This window comes from Schistocerca cancellata, chromosome 1 (genome assembly GCF_023864275.1).
Source record: "Schistocerca cancellata isolate TAMUIC-IGC-003103 chromosome 1, iqSchCanc2.1, whole genome shotgun sequence".
Taxonomy (NCBI): domain Eukaryota; kingdom Metazoa; phylum Arthropoda; class Insecta; order Orthoptera; family Acrididae; genus Schistocerca; species Schistocerca cancellata.
The window spans coordinates 555,450,691-555,465,836 of NC_064626.1; the positions used below are offsets into that span (position 1 = coordinate 555,450,691).

The following is a 15,146-nucleotide window of genomic DNA, read 5'->3' on the forward strand; positions in this document are numbered from 1 at the left end:
CACTTACTTGTGATTCTTCTTTGTGTTTCATTAGCACTTCAATTTTTACAATAGGTTTGAATATTGTAACTGTTAATTTCAAAGTGTATTTTTTGTGATCCTCTCTGTCACATTTCCAGTAAGAATGATAATGTTTGAATGAATGATTGTAAGCTTAACAGTGTTTATTCATTTCCAGGATGATTACATGGAAGCACTGATGAAATTAAATCTTACTGTTACAAAAGCCTTCAAAGTTAATCAGAGCATTAAATTTGAGGTTTTCATTCATAAAGTAGATGGATTATCAGATGATTATAAGATGGAAACACAGAGAGATATTCATCAGAGAGCTAACGATGATCTTGCAGATTCAGGTTAGTAATATGCTGAACGAAAAAGCTCATAAATATAATGTGAAACTATCTGTTTTTTGTTTTCCTCCATTTGTTAGCTATATTCTGCAATATACTGTTCACTACAAAACTCACTACAGGTAGTTGTTTTTTAGTACAAGTTGGATGGTAAAATATGGAATGTGTACACTAATTATATGGTGTTTATATTTACAAGGGTAGATGATGAACAGTATCTACCATTCACTAGTAAAAAGTATAAGTTTTCATAAATTGTTGATGGAGTACAGCAACCAGCCACAAATTGGATTCAGATTACTTTATTAAAAAAGTACCCTTCTGGTTTTGAATTTACAAGGTTCATCATCTGATGACTTTTGTGCTGTCATCAAAACAAATTATACAATGGTTTACTGATTGGTTGCCCTAGGATAAACAAATATTCACAGTTACAAAACTGTCATGTAAATGGTTGCACTACAAATTTGTGTTAGAATGTAACTTATGTAAAGTGTTCATCTGTATTTTATAATGAAAAGCAACATGTGTTACGATGCAAATGTGAATGTCTTTAGAACCAAATGTGCCAGGTGGACATTTCATATAAGTTACATTCTAACACATCTGTAGTGCACCCATCTTTGTTACACCTTTGTGACTGTGTATTATTCTTTATTGTTGGGCAACTCACCAGTAAACCAGTGTATCATTTGTTCTGGCAAAGGCATAAAAGCCATTTGATGATGATTTGTATAAATTTTAAATCGCGAATTGTACTTTTTGAATACAGTAATCTGAAACCAACTTGGGGCCCGTTGCTGTACACTGCAACAGTTTATTTCATGTAACAGCCATAGTCTCCTACCATGTCTTTATTTGACAATATTGCAAAAATTTTGCAGACTACCAGGCATACACCTTTGTTTTATGACAAGGAAATTGCAAATTGTGTTTTGTTTATTTACAACATAACTCATACTTTTGCACGAAAAAATTATATACACTCTCTCCAGTTAGTATCCGTAATTGTAAACCATATGTGCAATGCTACCTTCTAAATATCATAACAACATCCTGGATCCGATTTAGGAGTAATGGATATGAAATACGTACAGATTTCAAAAAATGCAAGGTAAGTTAGGATTTAATGCCCATTGACATGGAGTTCCCTAAACACTGACTTTCAGATTCCATTTTTCAGCAGTTTTCTTCAGTGACTGTGTTAGTAATTCATTTACAGGTCATTTCTCAATAGCAGCAGTGCAGTTCAACATTCTAGAGACTCCCTTGTGATACATTGCCACGAGCTGGGGTGCATGCTGCGTGGATATTGGTTAGTCTCACTGGCTGGCATGCTGCAGCTCACTAGCTTAAACCCAACCACCAGCAGTGGTACATACCATCCTCTGCCATCATCGTATCGGCCATACTACTAGATGGCCCATGGTTTTTTACTCTACAATGAGCTGCTCCCCCCCCCCCCCCCCCCCCCTCACAATGATCAATATTTTGCTGAACTGCTTTCGCCGTTTGGCCCTCCGCACTAAATATGCCCTTTCACCTTCCTTGTCCTGGGTGTTGATGGATGTCCCTCACATGGTTATGTTCGTCCTCATCCTCTACCCCCCCTCCCTCCCCCCTCACTTACAAAAGTCAGGTTTAAGTAGCTGAATTTCTCTCTAGAATTGAGGTCCCTCAGTTAGTGTTGGCGTTGGTTCTGGGACCGTGCTCTTGCCTCCACACTTGCCAGGTTCTCCCCACCCTTTTCCCTGCATTTTGTCTGATCTTTTCTGCCATTTTGTTTTCCCCTTTCTTGTGTCTTCTTGCTCAGGTGTTTTCCCCATTGTGCCATGATCATGGTATGTTGTGGGGATCGGGAAGAGTTGTTGTTGGTGCTGGTGCCCCAACGTGCGTAGCATTTCTGGGGCACCACTACCCACCCCCTCCCATCCCCACCCCCACCCCACCCCCCCACCCGACCCATCCAAATTCTTTACTCTTCCTGCTGCTGCCACCATGACGTTCCTTTTGCCTCTTTATTTGTCCATTTTCCCTTCCTCGAGACTGGAATACGCTGTTTGTGTTGTTCCTCCCTTGGTTTCTGTCACTTGAGGTGATGGGACCAAGGTGATGGGACCAATGACCTCGCTGTTTGATCCTCTCCCCCAGCCAACCACCTACACACTGCCATCATTGGAATTCAGTTTGCTGTACAGTTATTATCATCATCATCATCATTTACTTTTGGGACGTCTAAAAGGAAGAGATTATGCTAACAATACGATGAATCTATCCTGCATGAAAGCACAGATTAATTATATGAATACAGTGACAGCAATAAAACTGATGACAATGTCCCACAGACCAGTCAGGAAGCTGTATTGTTAATGCGATCCTATCGATGAATGTGCCAAGTGATGTGCTATTTTCACTCTCTTGATTATTTGTATTTTTCTGCCGCGTTTAGTAGTAGTAGTAGTAGTAGTAGTAGTAGTAGTAGTTGTTGTTGTTGTTGTTGTTGTTGTTGTTTTTCTTAAGTAAATTGATATTATGTCATTCATTTTTATCATTGCAATAAATATGTTACAAAATTAAGCAAAATAAAGTGCTAATTATGTTCCTTTGTGTATTCTAGGATTTGATCAGATTCACTTGAGTTTTCATCTGACTTCTATTTATGATCACAGTATATTTGAAGCATTCAGTAAAGTTGTACAAAAGCTGATTCCACAATTACCAACATTGGAAAATCTGTTGAATATATTGATTTCGGTAAGTAGTGTGAAATATTGTCTGTCGTTTAACTCAATGACTGCTTCTGCTTCTTGTTAGCAGAAGAAAGACAAAAAAAAGTCAAATTTGACAGAAGGAGTGGTGTAAATCAGGATTAGATTGTGTTTCTCCATTTTGATCACTCACACTGTTTAGTGCTTCAGTGCAATAAGGACAGATATATATTTTTGTCTCACTGGTACTTAGTCATAGTGGGTGAAAACATTTGGAAAATTCCTGAGAATCTTAACAAAGCACCAAATGAGATTACAAAGTCTTCCCCCCATCCCCTTCTTCTCCCCAGTACTTTCATATAATTGCCAGAACCAGCTTCTGCCATTCACTAACTTTTATTACGTATTTGCAATACCTGTGATACCTTTACGCATGTAAAATTTCTTACAGCTCTTACGAAATAAAAACTCATTTACTGTAAAATCTTCCCTATTCACAATGACACCAGTCCACTTTTACAAAATCCCCTGTTCACACTGACACCAGTCGACTTTTACAAAATCATGCATACTGAAGGGAAAGATAGCTGAGAGTTCACAAATGTTGTTTGTCAAGTGACCTGAAGTTGAAAATTGTTTCTCCAATAACTAATTTGACATTTTTCATTTACCTGCTCATCATTTAGGCTACTTTTTCTGCCTCTTCTCTTCTCAATTCACAGTTTAGTGCAAGTTTCCCTTTTGTCCAGCACTTAGTTTTTTTTTCTTTGCTCAGCCTGTCAATTTGTCTTCACAGAGCTACTGTTTTTAAATTAGAAAAGCTTTAGATTTAAGAATGAAGATTTGTACCTCAGAAGTTAATTGACTTTGAGAAGTGGCAAGATATTGAATTTTGCAATGGTGTCCAGTTGAATTTCTTGTCAGACTCTCAGGCCCTTAAATTTGGTATTGTTGAGTCTGTGTACTAACAGGGATTGGACTGCAGATGTCGGTAGAGTGTACAAGAAATTTATTATACGGTCTCTGAACAGGCTCAAGTCTATCAATCTTCTTTCTCCACCATTCCAGCAAGGTGAAAATATCCAGTCTACAAGCAGGTTAAAGTCTGTCAATCTGCTGCTTTCTCCACTATCCCAGCAAGGTGAAAATGCCCTAACATGCTTCTGTGTATACCTGCAATACTGTCAGGACCTTGTACTGTTGACATAGGACCCACTGACACTCATGGTCACAGTGATGTTAGGGTGAACTGTACTGAACTGTGTTGGCACCAGTGTCTTAAACTTTACATTACTTTTTTGCTTCAGTTGAGGCTCAAACTGCACTTTTCAGTTGTGCTAAAGGATACAATGGAAAGTTTCATGTAGAGAGCTCAGATTGAGTGGGGTTCTGTAGAGGTGGTGATTATTTAGGTGGCAAAGGATCGTGGTATGCTATCTACCCCTATATCATGAACAATTTCTCTTTGTCCTGCTATGCTATATGTGCATCAGATCTGAGTTCTGAGTCATTTTTCCATTTAGCGAGGTCTCTGTATTTTCTAACTCTTACTTCTGTATTTTGTCATATGGAGGAACATGCAGGTATTTGTTACCTACTTTATTCTGTTACAAACAGTATATACTCCCATTTACTCACTTCTTTCAGCTTTCAACCACATTACAGTTCTTTAAAGTAAGGCTATGTAATGTTTAAAGCATTATTAATCAATAGTTACATCACCCAACCGTAATTTTGGTTAAAGGTAAAATTAAGTTTGAAATCATTTTGTGACCCGTAACACTGGGTGAAAATTTTTTCTGTAATTAGTGGAGTGGTAGTGGTATTTGTTCACAGTTGATGAATGCAATGTTCATTTTTATGATTATTTATGGATAATTTATTAGTATTATGCAAGATAAGTAATTTGCAAACTAGATGTGACTTTAAAACACACCCATGAACTGTGACTTACTTTTGATGTAACATGTAAAAATGAATAAATAATGTAAAATCAAACAATGGGAAATGTAGAATGGAATAACAACAGTATGAAGAGGATAGATTGTTACTCGCCAAATACAGGAGGCATTGAGTGGCAGACAGGCACAGTGAAAAATGACGCCAGGTATTATTAGCTCTTAGAGGAAATCCTTCATCACACACACACACACACACACACACACACACACACACACACACACCCATGCACACACATACGCATGTATGGCCACTGTCATCTCTGGATGCTTAGGCCTTTCTATAACTGCATCTAAGGTGAGTAGCAATCAATCTTTGCTGGGATGGGCAGTGGGGATGCAGAAGCAGCATGGCGGGAGGAGGATAGCAGAGTAGGAGTGAGGGAAGATGCCCATGCTGCCTGTGAGAGTACTTAGGGATGTGCTGAGCACAGGACAGTGACTGCTTAAGTGCAACATTGGGAGGCTGTGCTAGAGGAGGAGGGGGGGGGGGGCAAAGGGAGTAGTAGAGAAGGGGAAAGGACTCAGCAGGTGCACTGATGGGATCAGACATTTCTAGTGATGGAGTGTGAACGAGGGAGGTGATAGGCAGGTGGAGGGCAGGGACTAGCAAGGTTGTGGAAATAAAGGATATGTTGTTGGAAGAGTCCCTACTTGCACAATACAAAGAAGTTGGTAGTCCTTTTCCCTATTCTACTTCTCTCCTCTCACCTTTGCCCTTCCCCTGCCCTCCCCAGTACAGCCTCCCAGTGCTGGACCTAGCAGCTGCCGATCCTGTCCCCATCATGTCCCTGCATGCTACCCGCAGGCACCACTAACTTCCATTACCCCTACCCTGCTATCCCGCCCCCTACCCAACCCATGCCTCTTCTGTACCTCCACAATCCACCCCAGCAAAGATTGCTGCTCACCTCAGATGCAGTCAGGCCTTAGTACCCAGAGATGACTCTCTCTCTCTCTCTCTCTCTCTCTCTCTCTCTCTCTCTCTCTCTCTCTGTGTGTGTGTGTGTGTGTGTGTGTGTGTGTGTGTGTGTGTGTGTGTGTGTGTGTGATGAAGGCCTTAATGCGATAGCCAATAGTATCTACCAGCCTTTTTTCCAATGTTTGTGTCTGCCACTCGACACCTCCTGTATGTGGTGAGTAGCAATCTATTCTTTTCATGTCTTTAATAAGTACTTTTGTCAGAAATGTTTTAGTGGAATCAACTTGTATAATATTGTTGTTTCCATTAAGTCTCGTTAGTTACTTCCTCATTTATATTACAGAATTCTGGAATTGAAAAAGCCTTTCTTTTTGATGTTGTGTCGAAGATATATATAGCAACTGATTCTTCTCCAGTTGACATGCAGAGCTATGAACTTTGCTGTGATATGATTGATGTTGTTATAGATGTCTCTTGCATTTATGGGTAAGTATTGCAATTCTGTTAAGAATATGATATTTCCTTTGCTTACTGTAAATATTTGTAACTACTCTGAGTAGAACAGATATGCAGGTTACACCTGAACTAATACATGAAAATTTGTCAAACATTGGAAACTTCAGGCAGTAATATCAACAATGTAGGAAAAGATAAATTGCTACTCACCATAAAGATGACACATTAAGTTGCAGACTGCACGTAAGTTTTCGGCCACAGCCTTCATCAGAAAAAGAGAAACACACACCATTCTCTCACCCAAGCAAGCATACCTTATGCACACATAACTACCAACTCTCTAAGCTTGGACGAGAATGCAGCTATCATGTGGGGTGGTAGCAGCAATTTTGAGGGGACAGGTAAGGGTAAAGGATAGCAGTGTACAGGTAGGGGGAAAGAAGAGCTGTCTGGCGGATTGCAGGGACCACAATGCCAATAGGTACAGTGTCAGGTGATTGTGGGGCAGGGAAGTGGGGAAAATGGAGTGAAAAGGAAAGGAGCTGGAAAAGAGGTGCTTTGGCAGAAGGCAGCAAACAGAGAGGATACATTCAGGAGATAATATGTCTTACTGCATCAGTTTTTGTGCAGTATCTCTTCAGCCAGTTACAAAATAAATGGTGAAAAGCATGGTTTGTTTGCCACCCTCTGCCAACACACCTGCCCATTTTTCCCTGCTGCTACACTTTTTTGCTCTGTTTTCTGCATCTCCCTGGCCATAAAACCCCTGACGCTGCGCCTGTTGGCATTCTATCCCCTGTACACTTTTCCAAACACTGTTCCTCTCTCCCCCCCCACGGATACACTGCTATCCCCTTCCCCTTCCCCTTCCCCTTCCCCTTCCCCTCCCTCGCCGCGTGGGATTAGCCGAGCGGTCTAAGGCGCTGCAGTCATGGACTGTGTGGCTGGTCCCGGCGGAGGTTCGAGTCCTCCCTCGGGCAGGTATGTGTGTGTGTGTGTGTGTGTGTGTGTGTGTGTGTGTGTGTGTGTGTTTGTTTTTGTCCTTAAGGTAATTTAGGTTAAGTAGTGTGTAAGCTTAGGGACTGATGACTTAGCAGTTAAGTTCCATAAGATTTCGTACACACTTGAACATTTTTTTTTCCCCACCCTCCTCCAGAGTGCTGCTTCTGTCCCACATGATAGTTGCATTCTGGCCTGAGCTGCAGAAGTTGGCGGTCATGTGTGCGTGAGATGTGCTTGATTGTGTGAATGAAGGCCGTGGCCGAAAGCTTATGTGTAAGTGACTTTTCATTTGGCCTTTCTGCAGCTTAATGTAACATGAAAATTTGTGCCAGGATCGGGACCTAGAAAATGATTTACTGCTTTTCATGAGCAGTTGTTTTAACCTTTGTTATCCTGTGGACTAACCCAGCTTCTTACTGTTAATTGTTCCATTCTAATTTCCAAACTTGTAGATCTCCGTACAGTTTTTTGAACAAATTATCATGTATTGCTTTAGATATACATCGATGAAGTCACTGCAGTAAGTGATAAGATTCACAGACTTTACAGATTTTGGTCCTGTAAATATTTATTAATTCTGTATGTGGATTAACGCAGTCACTATTAAACTACAAGATATAATAATTCTTACTGTATCAGTCTTTTACAAAATAAATGTGAAAAGTTTAGTTTTGTGGAGATGTGGTTGGTACATTTTGTTGTACAGTTCAGGGCGATTCTCCCAACAAATTCTTGTCTGAGGCCTACCTATCCTACAACCATTTTATGTGATGAGACCACCTTATATTGTTCCGTATGCATTGCGTACTGATGCATATTTTACAATTGTGATTTTTCCACCTTTGTGTTAATCAACTGGCAGTCTCTGCATCAAGTCCCTGTCATCTGTGCTGCTACTACCATTTTGCTGTGACTTCGAACTATACTACACTTCATCTGAGAATATAATCATGGAGGTGCTGATGTTATTGATTGTTATTTATACACTTCTTGAACAATAACAGTCCTATAAAACTTCTTTATGGAATATCCAAAACTATTTTCAAATTGGATATTTTCTCATAACGGAGAATGGCATATTAAGTTCTCTTTATGATTATCCAGTGCTGTTACAAAACTGGTTTGATATTTATTTTGTTCATTATGCTACTGTTAGCAGATGGGCACCTCTGTTGCTGCCTTCTGGATCTCACATGAGTTCCTTGCAGAATCCATATTGATTCCTACAGTGGAGAATTTGATCTCCAGAGAGGTTGTAATGCTTAAGCCTGTAACATATTTGTTCTGTTCCACAGCAAATTAATGTCAGAGATACAGTAAAAAGTGAAATGGTACTTTCTGCACAAACAGACCATTTTCAGAAAGGAAAATCCCATTGATACTTGAAGAAATCCCAATAGCAGCCAGTGATGGAACTTGGAGCTTTATCTCATTAATACGGTAATGAAAAGCTCTGTAGTTTCCAAAAAAATTGAGCCTTTATAGCATAATGTTTTAAGGCACTGGACTTGGATGTGGTAGGAAGGGGATTCTCTATCCATCCAGTCAGATGTAACACACAATAAAATGCTGTGCTGTTATGTTCTTACAATTTGAATGACTATAAATATTTAAAAATCGCTAAATAAGGAAAAAATCAAGTGAATATTTTTTTCCCCTGTTATCATTGACACCAAACAACATGACCTGCTCATGTAACGTCACGTGCAGCGTGCTAGCTTGTGAGGCATGAAGATGAATTGAATCCATGTGGCAAATTAATGACTTTGGCTGGTGCACCGTCCAACCTGACTGTGGTTTTTGGGTAGTTTCCCATGCTTGTTGATCCAAATGCTGGGCTGTTTCCATCCCCAGTTTCCACCTCAGAAAACCTGATACACGAACAGTTAAAATACGATGACACACTGAAAAAAGTTTACACAGTTCACAAACAGGAGGTTCACATGACTTCCGTCCTTTAGGTAATACCTTTAGCAACAGGAAGGGCATCTAGCTGCAAAGTTAAATAAAATAAATTTGCCAAATCTTGAATACAGTGTACTCCGTACTACACGGGATTAATATGAAGATGAAGAAGATAGGCTCCAAACAAGATGGAAGAGCGGTTAAGGAACTAGAACTGCCTTTGAAGAGCATGTTGGTTCTGATTCCTGTCTGATTCAGAGTCCTGTCTGACCGTCCAGACAGGTTTTCTGTGGTTTCAGTTAGGCCAAGTACCAAGATGATTCCTTTGAAAAGAACATAGTTGTATTACTTCCTTAACATTAATTCAGTATTGTCTGCCATTTCTGATGACCTCATCACCAGTGGGGCATTCTTTGGAGCATTGGCAGAGTGAATATTTATCATGAATCTGTCTGCATTGTTTTTCATTCAGAAAATAATTAGTTCATCATGAACAGAGAAACATATTAGTAATGAAAGATAGTAATGCTTATAGGGAAAAAGTTGTCTATTAGTATAATTGTCACATGAGAACTTAACAAAAGAGACTAAATAATATTTAACTTACTAGCAATTACAGTAAATCACATTTTTGTGTATACTTAGTATGGTACTTTTATAGCATTTTCACTTTGTTTACAGCCTCAGAGATGACACAGATGCAGCAGCATTTGATTCTCAGAGTTCAAGCTTAATTAAACTTAATAATGGTACTATTTTGTACTTAAGAGAAGTGAATAAGTTCCTAGCTCTAGTGTGTATACTAAGAGAAGACAACTTTGATAGACAAGGTAAGTTTGAATGGGTTTGATTTGCTAATATTATCTATGTGTAATGCCAACAATTTGATTGGCATAACATGTAAAATTAGTTTCCTTGGAAGGCAGTCCCCCTTCATATTTGCATCTTCCTCATTGAGAACAACATATAACAAAAGCTCCATTAGCACTGCTGCTTTTTATGTTTGAACTGTGAACAGTGATGAAGCAGGAAAGAGGAATACCAGATAAGAATGTGAACCAATGGCAATAAATTAAAATGCACCATAAATAACAAAAATGACAATAGGCACACACAAATGCAGTTAAATTCCTGTCTCTTGTAATTTTAACCCGTTCAACAGATTAAAGGTGGGGAAAGAGGAAATGAAGTTATTCCAACAACTGGACCAACAAAGATGCTGAGAATGAAAGAAAGTAACAGTCAGCCAACAGCCCATATTCAAATTCTAGAGTGTTGGTAATAATGCATTGTTGTCACCTGGAAATAAACAGAGAAGAGCTGGGACCAGAAATAGTGAAGGAATAAAATTTACAAATGCAACCAAAAGAAAAGCAAAAAGTGAAAGAATGTTAGATGAGGATGGTGGAAAGTGAAAGTAATAAAAAAAGGGAGAAAATGAGAAGATATATTATAAAGAAAAGAAAGAAAAATAGGTGTGCACACATGTGAAATGAAATGAAATGCAGTATACTCCTGATTATTGGTGTAATGTGGGGAGATGATGCATGAATAATTGAAAAAGTCAAATAATTGAGATATTTTCAAATGTGTGTTTTTTTTTCTAATAAATTTGAAGTTCTGTGGGTAGGTACAGTAGGCCTGTTTATTTTTTAGAGTAGTTTGTCATGCTGGTCTGCTTCTGAGAGGTGCTGACTCTTTTTGCACAGCCTTTTGAAATTTCCTTGCAGCAGTAATGTCATCATACTGAAACCCCCTCTGGCCCATATAATCTAGGAGAACATCAACACATTACGATGCAGTACAGTGACTGACAAGGTCACTGTCTTCATCCCCACTTTCACATTCGCTGTCATCTGCAGCTTGTGATTTAGTGGTTAAACGTTGCTGCCTCTGGATCACGGGGTCCCGGGTTTGATTCTCAGCCGGTTCAGGGATTTTCTCCACCCGGGGACTGGGTGTTTGTGTTGTCCTAATCATTTCATCATCATTCAAGAATGTGGCAAGATGGGAACATGAAAAGATTGTGAATTTTTACAGGCACTGACCACCATGCCATTGAGCACTCCACAAACCAAAATCATCATCATCATCATCATCATCATCACATTCACTGTCTTCTTCTTTATATTGTGAAGCAGCAGCCACAATTTTGGTATCACTCATGTACTGGAAGCCAGGTTCACCTGCATCAGTTTTCAGCTGCTCATTCAAATATTCTTCACCAACATCTTCAGAGCCATTTAAACTCATTGCCAGATACAGTATTTATGCAGTGGTTATTTCTTGATCACTGAAATGTTGAAAATCGCATTCTTCTACATCTGGAAAATTGTCATCGTGACCAAACTAGGGTATGTGGCTTGACTTCCTGCCAGGCATCTAGAATAGTCAACTTTTTTCAGAATGCCACCAGATCATTCTCATCAGCTAACATTACCGTGAAAACGAAAGTTGCTAGTCACCATATAGCGGAGCTTCTGAGTCGCAGGTAGGCACAACAAAAAGACTGTTACAAATATAGCATTTGGCCAGTAAGGCCTTCATCAAAACTTAGACCACACACACACACACACACACACACACACACACACACACACACACACACACACACCGGACAGTGACGTGCTGTTGGGGAGAATGCAGGGACAAGGTGGAAAGATGGTAGGGCAGCTGTGTGCAATCGGGAGATTAGACGGAAGGCAGGGGAGAGGTGGAGAGGGGGGGGGGGGGGGTGATAGCAGAAAAGAGGAGAAGTAAAAAGACTGGATGTGATGGAGGAATGAGGACTGTGTAGTGCTGGAGTGGGAACAGAGAAGGGACTGGATGGGAGAGGACAATGACTAATGAAGGTTGAGGCCAGGAAGGTTCCAGGAACATAAGATTTATTGCACTAAAAGTTCCCATCTCCGCAATTCAGAAAAGCTGATGTTGATGGCAAGGATCCATATGGCACAGGCTGTGAAGCAGTCATTGAAATGAAGGACGTCATGTTTGGCAGCCTACTCAACAAGAAGATGGTCCTCTTGTTTCATGGCCACAGTTTATGGGTGGCCATTCATGCGGACAGACCAGTGGTTGCAGCTTAACTTGTAGATCATGACTGGTTTCAGAGGTAGCCCTGCCTTGGATGGGAGAGGTGATGTGTGTGACTGGACTGGAGTAGGTGGTGGTGGTGGTGGTGGTGGTGGTGGTGGGAATATGTAAGGGACAAGTCTTACATCTAGATCTATTACGTGGATAAGAGCCATGAGATAAGTGGTTGGGAGCAGGGGTTGTGTAGGGATGGACAAGTGTGTTATGTAGGTTGGATGGATGATGAAATACCACTGTGGCAGGTGGGAATGATAGTGGGCAGGACATTTCTCATTTCAGGGCAGGATGAAAGGTAGTCAAAACCCTGGCAGAGAATGTAATTCAGTTGCTCCAGTCCTGGGTGGTACTGAGTTATGAGGGAAATGCTCCTCTGTGACCGGAAGGTAGGACTTTGTGGGGTGATGGGAGACTGGAAAGATAAGGCATGGGAGATTTTTTTTTTTTTCACATTATTGGGAGAATAATTATGGTTTGTGAAGGCTTTATTGAGACCATCGGTATATTTCGAGAGGGACTGCTTGTCACTACAGATGTGATGACCATGGGTGGCTAGGCTGTAGTCTTGGTTGTAATAATGCACAGGAAGGCCATTAGCTGTGATTCCTTGAACCTCAGGGTTTTTTGATTTTCCAATCACTAGTAGTTTCACTTTGTGGTTCCCAAAAACATTACTGGTGCACAAAATCGTAATGCAATCCTTAGCCAATTATATCCAGGAGCACAAATTTCATTCTTAAAAGCAAGAGATCTGATTGGTAGACATTTCCTATACAGGCCACTTTTGTCTGCATTGAAAATTGATCTGGCATGAAATTCTCATCCTCCACAGATTTCTTGAACCCTTCGCAGAAGGAATCGGCTGCCGCAACATTTGAACTGAGCCGTGCACCTTATGCAGCAAGTTTGCGAATCCTGTGATGCTTGAATTTGGTTAACCATTCAGATTGAGGCATTAAATTCTCCCTGAAAACCTAGCACTTCATGAAAAAATTTAGTTTTTTCAGCACACTTCATGCCTGACAAAATTAATTCTTCTGCTCATTTTTTACTAAACCATTGCACAAGAATAGAATCTAAGTCATCTTAAATAGATCTCTTCACGTTTTTTCGTGCAGATGGTCTAAAACTAGACAAAATCTTGCATTTTCTGCTTATTCTTTTTAATGTCCCAAACACTGCATTCGAATACCATAATCAGCACTTAGTTTTGCAGTTTCACCTTTCTTTTTTTCCCATCATCTCTCTTCCACATGTCTTATAACTTGCTTCATTGACACTTACACACTGATCAATATCAGTTTTTTTTTTTTACGCGAACAGGCTGGCTGACAACAATGGAAACAGTATTTTGTTGGCACTGGGCAGTTGTTTAAACAGTGGAAATAGCACTTACTGTTATATGGCGGCTTGTTTATTGCTATTTGGTATGGAAAAAAACTGCAGTTTTTTAATGCACGAATAATCCGCAAACTGGATAACCCATGTCTGACTCTGATAATTTGCACTTGAATCATCAAGAATGCCCTGAATCATGTAAAGCAATGTAAGAGGTACAAAGAGAAAAGGGACTAGCCTCAATTAATACCAAGACAATCTTCTTTATCTCTTTATGTTAAAACTGCAGCAAAATAACACAAAAGTAAAATACAGGAAAATATTAACTAACTAGTATAATATTACAATTAACGAAAATTTAGAGAAATTATTAATAAGACAGTTCCATCAGAGCTCTGTGTCTAGGGAACATAACCGTACAGTAGACTTTGTCCGAGTCTGTATGAAGTTTTCCCAGTTTCCTTGAAGTATTCTTACAAGATATTCACTAGTAATATATTCTAATGTTTCTTGCTTTGAACTGCAGCTACATTATAGGCTGTGTAGATTACCCCATTTACAAACAGATATTTTGCCTCTTGCGTGCTTGGTTCTGATGTGATTGATGTGGCTCCATATTTTTCTTGGCAGCTGCACATCTGTAGACATTGTATGGAAAAGAATGTACAGTTGCTTTCCAGCATTTTTGTGATTCACAGAAAGTAAGTAGTAGTTTGGTGAAAGCTGTTGAGATCCCTTAGACATTTTCTGAATTTAACATTCATGCAAGGAATATGTGAGAGGATTTTATTGATTGAGATTTTCTAAAACCAGACTTGATGCACGTCTTTCTCCATTCTCGGTCCATTGCCTGTTACAGTTGGAGATCTTGTGGTGTTACATTTGACGGGTAATGAAGTCACAGTTCTGGTGTTGGATTTAGTGTGTCAATGACAATTCTCATTGTGTTAATGCACATGCACAAATAACTGAAAGCTTGAGACGTATGCAAGTGCAGGCATGCACAAAAATCCTTCTTCTGCACACGGTCAAAGCATGCTTGTACATGCATCAATCTATACCTTTGAAATTAGTGGAGATCAGATGATGATGATTTGCACATTTTGACTGGTTTTACTGTTGTGGGACTGGGTGGGGAGCATGGAATAAGAAACAGGATGTGTAGTGTAAAGATTTGTTAATGAAGCAAAACATTTATTCTCACATTAAGGTACTTTTGTATCTGCTCAGGCACAATGACATCACAAGCCGTCATGTTCAGCAAAAAGTATTACTATATTAGCCAAGGGCTACTCAACTGATAGCCCATAGAGCCAAAACTCTGCTTGCAAGTCAATCTTCGAGGGGAGCAGAGAGTCTGAACACTGTGTAGAGACTAGCACAGAGCAAACATAACATCACCAGCATGAGT

The 15,146-nt window shown here is 39.8% G+C and overlaps 1 protein-coding gene across 2 annotated transcripts in view; it reads left to right on the plus strand.

The window, feature by feature from the left end:
* Positions 1–15,146, plus strand: part of LOC126180665 (ras-related GTP-binding protein C) — an 89,148-nt gene that overhangs the window by 60,173 nt on the left and 13,829 nt on the right. For both annotated transcript variants that reach the window (XM_049924711.1, XM_049924712.1), the window contains exons 4-7: positions 179–356; positions 2,971–3,107; positions 6,285–6,427; positions 9,986–10,134. In XM_049924711.1, coding sequence (XP_049780668.1) covers positions 179–356; positions 2,971–3,107; positions 6,285–6,427; positions 9,986–10,134 — 607 coding nt within the window. The remainder of the gene's footprint in view (positions 1–178; positions 357–2,970; positions 3,108–6,284; positions 6,428–9,985; positions 10,135–15,146) is intronic.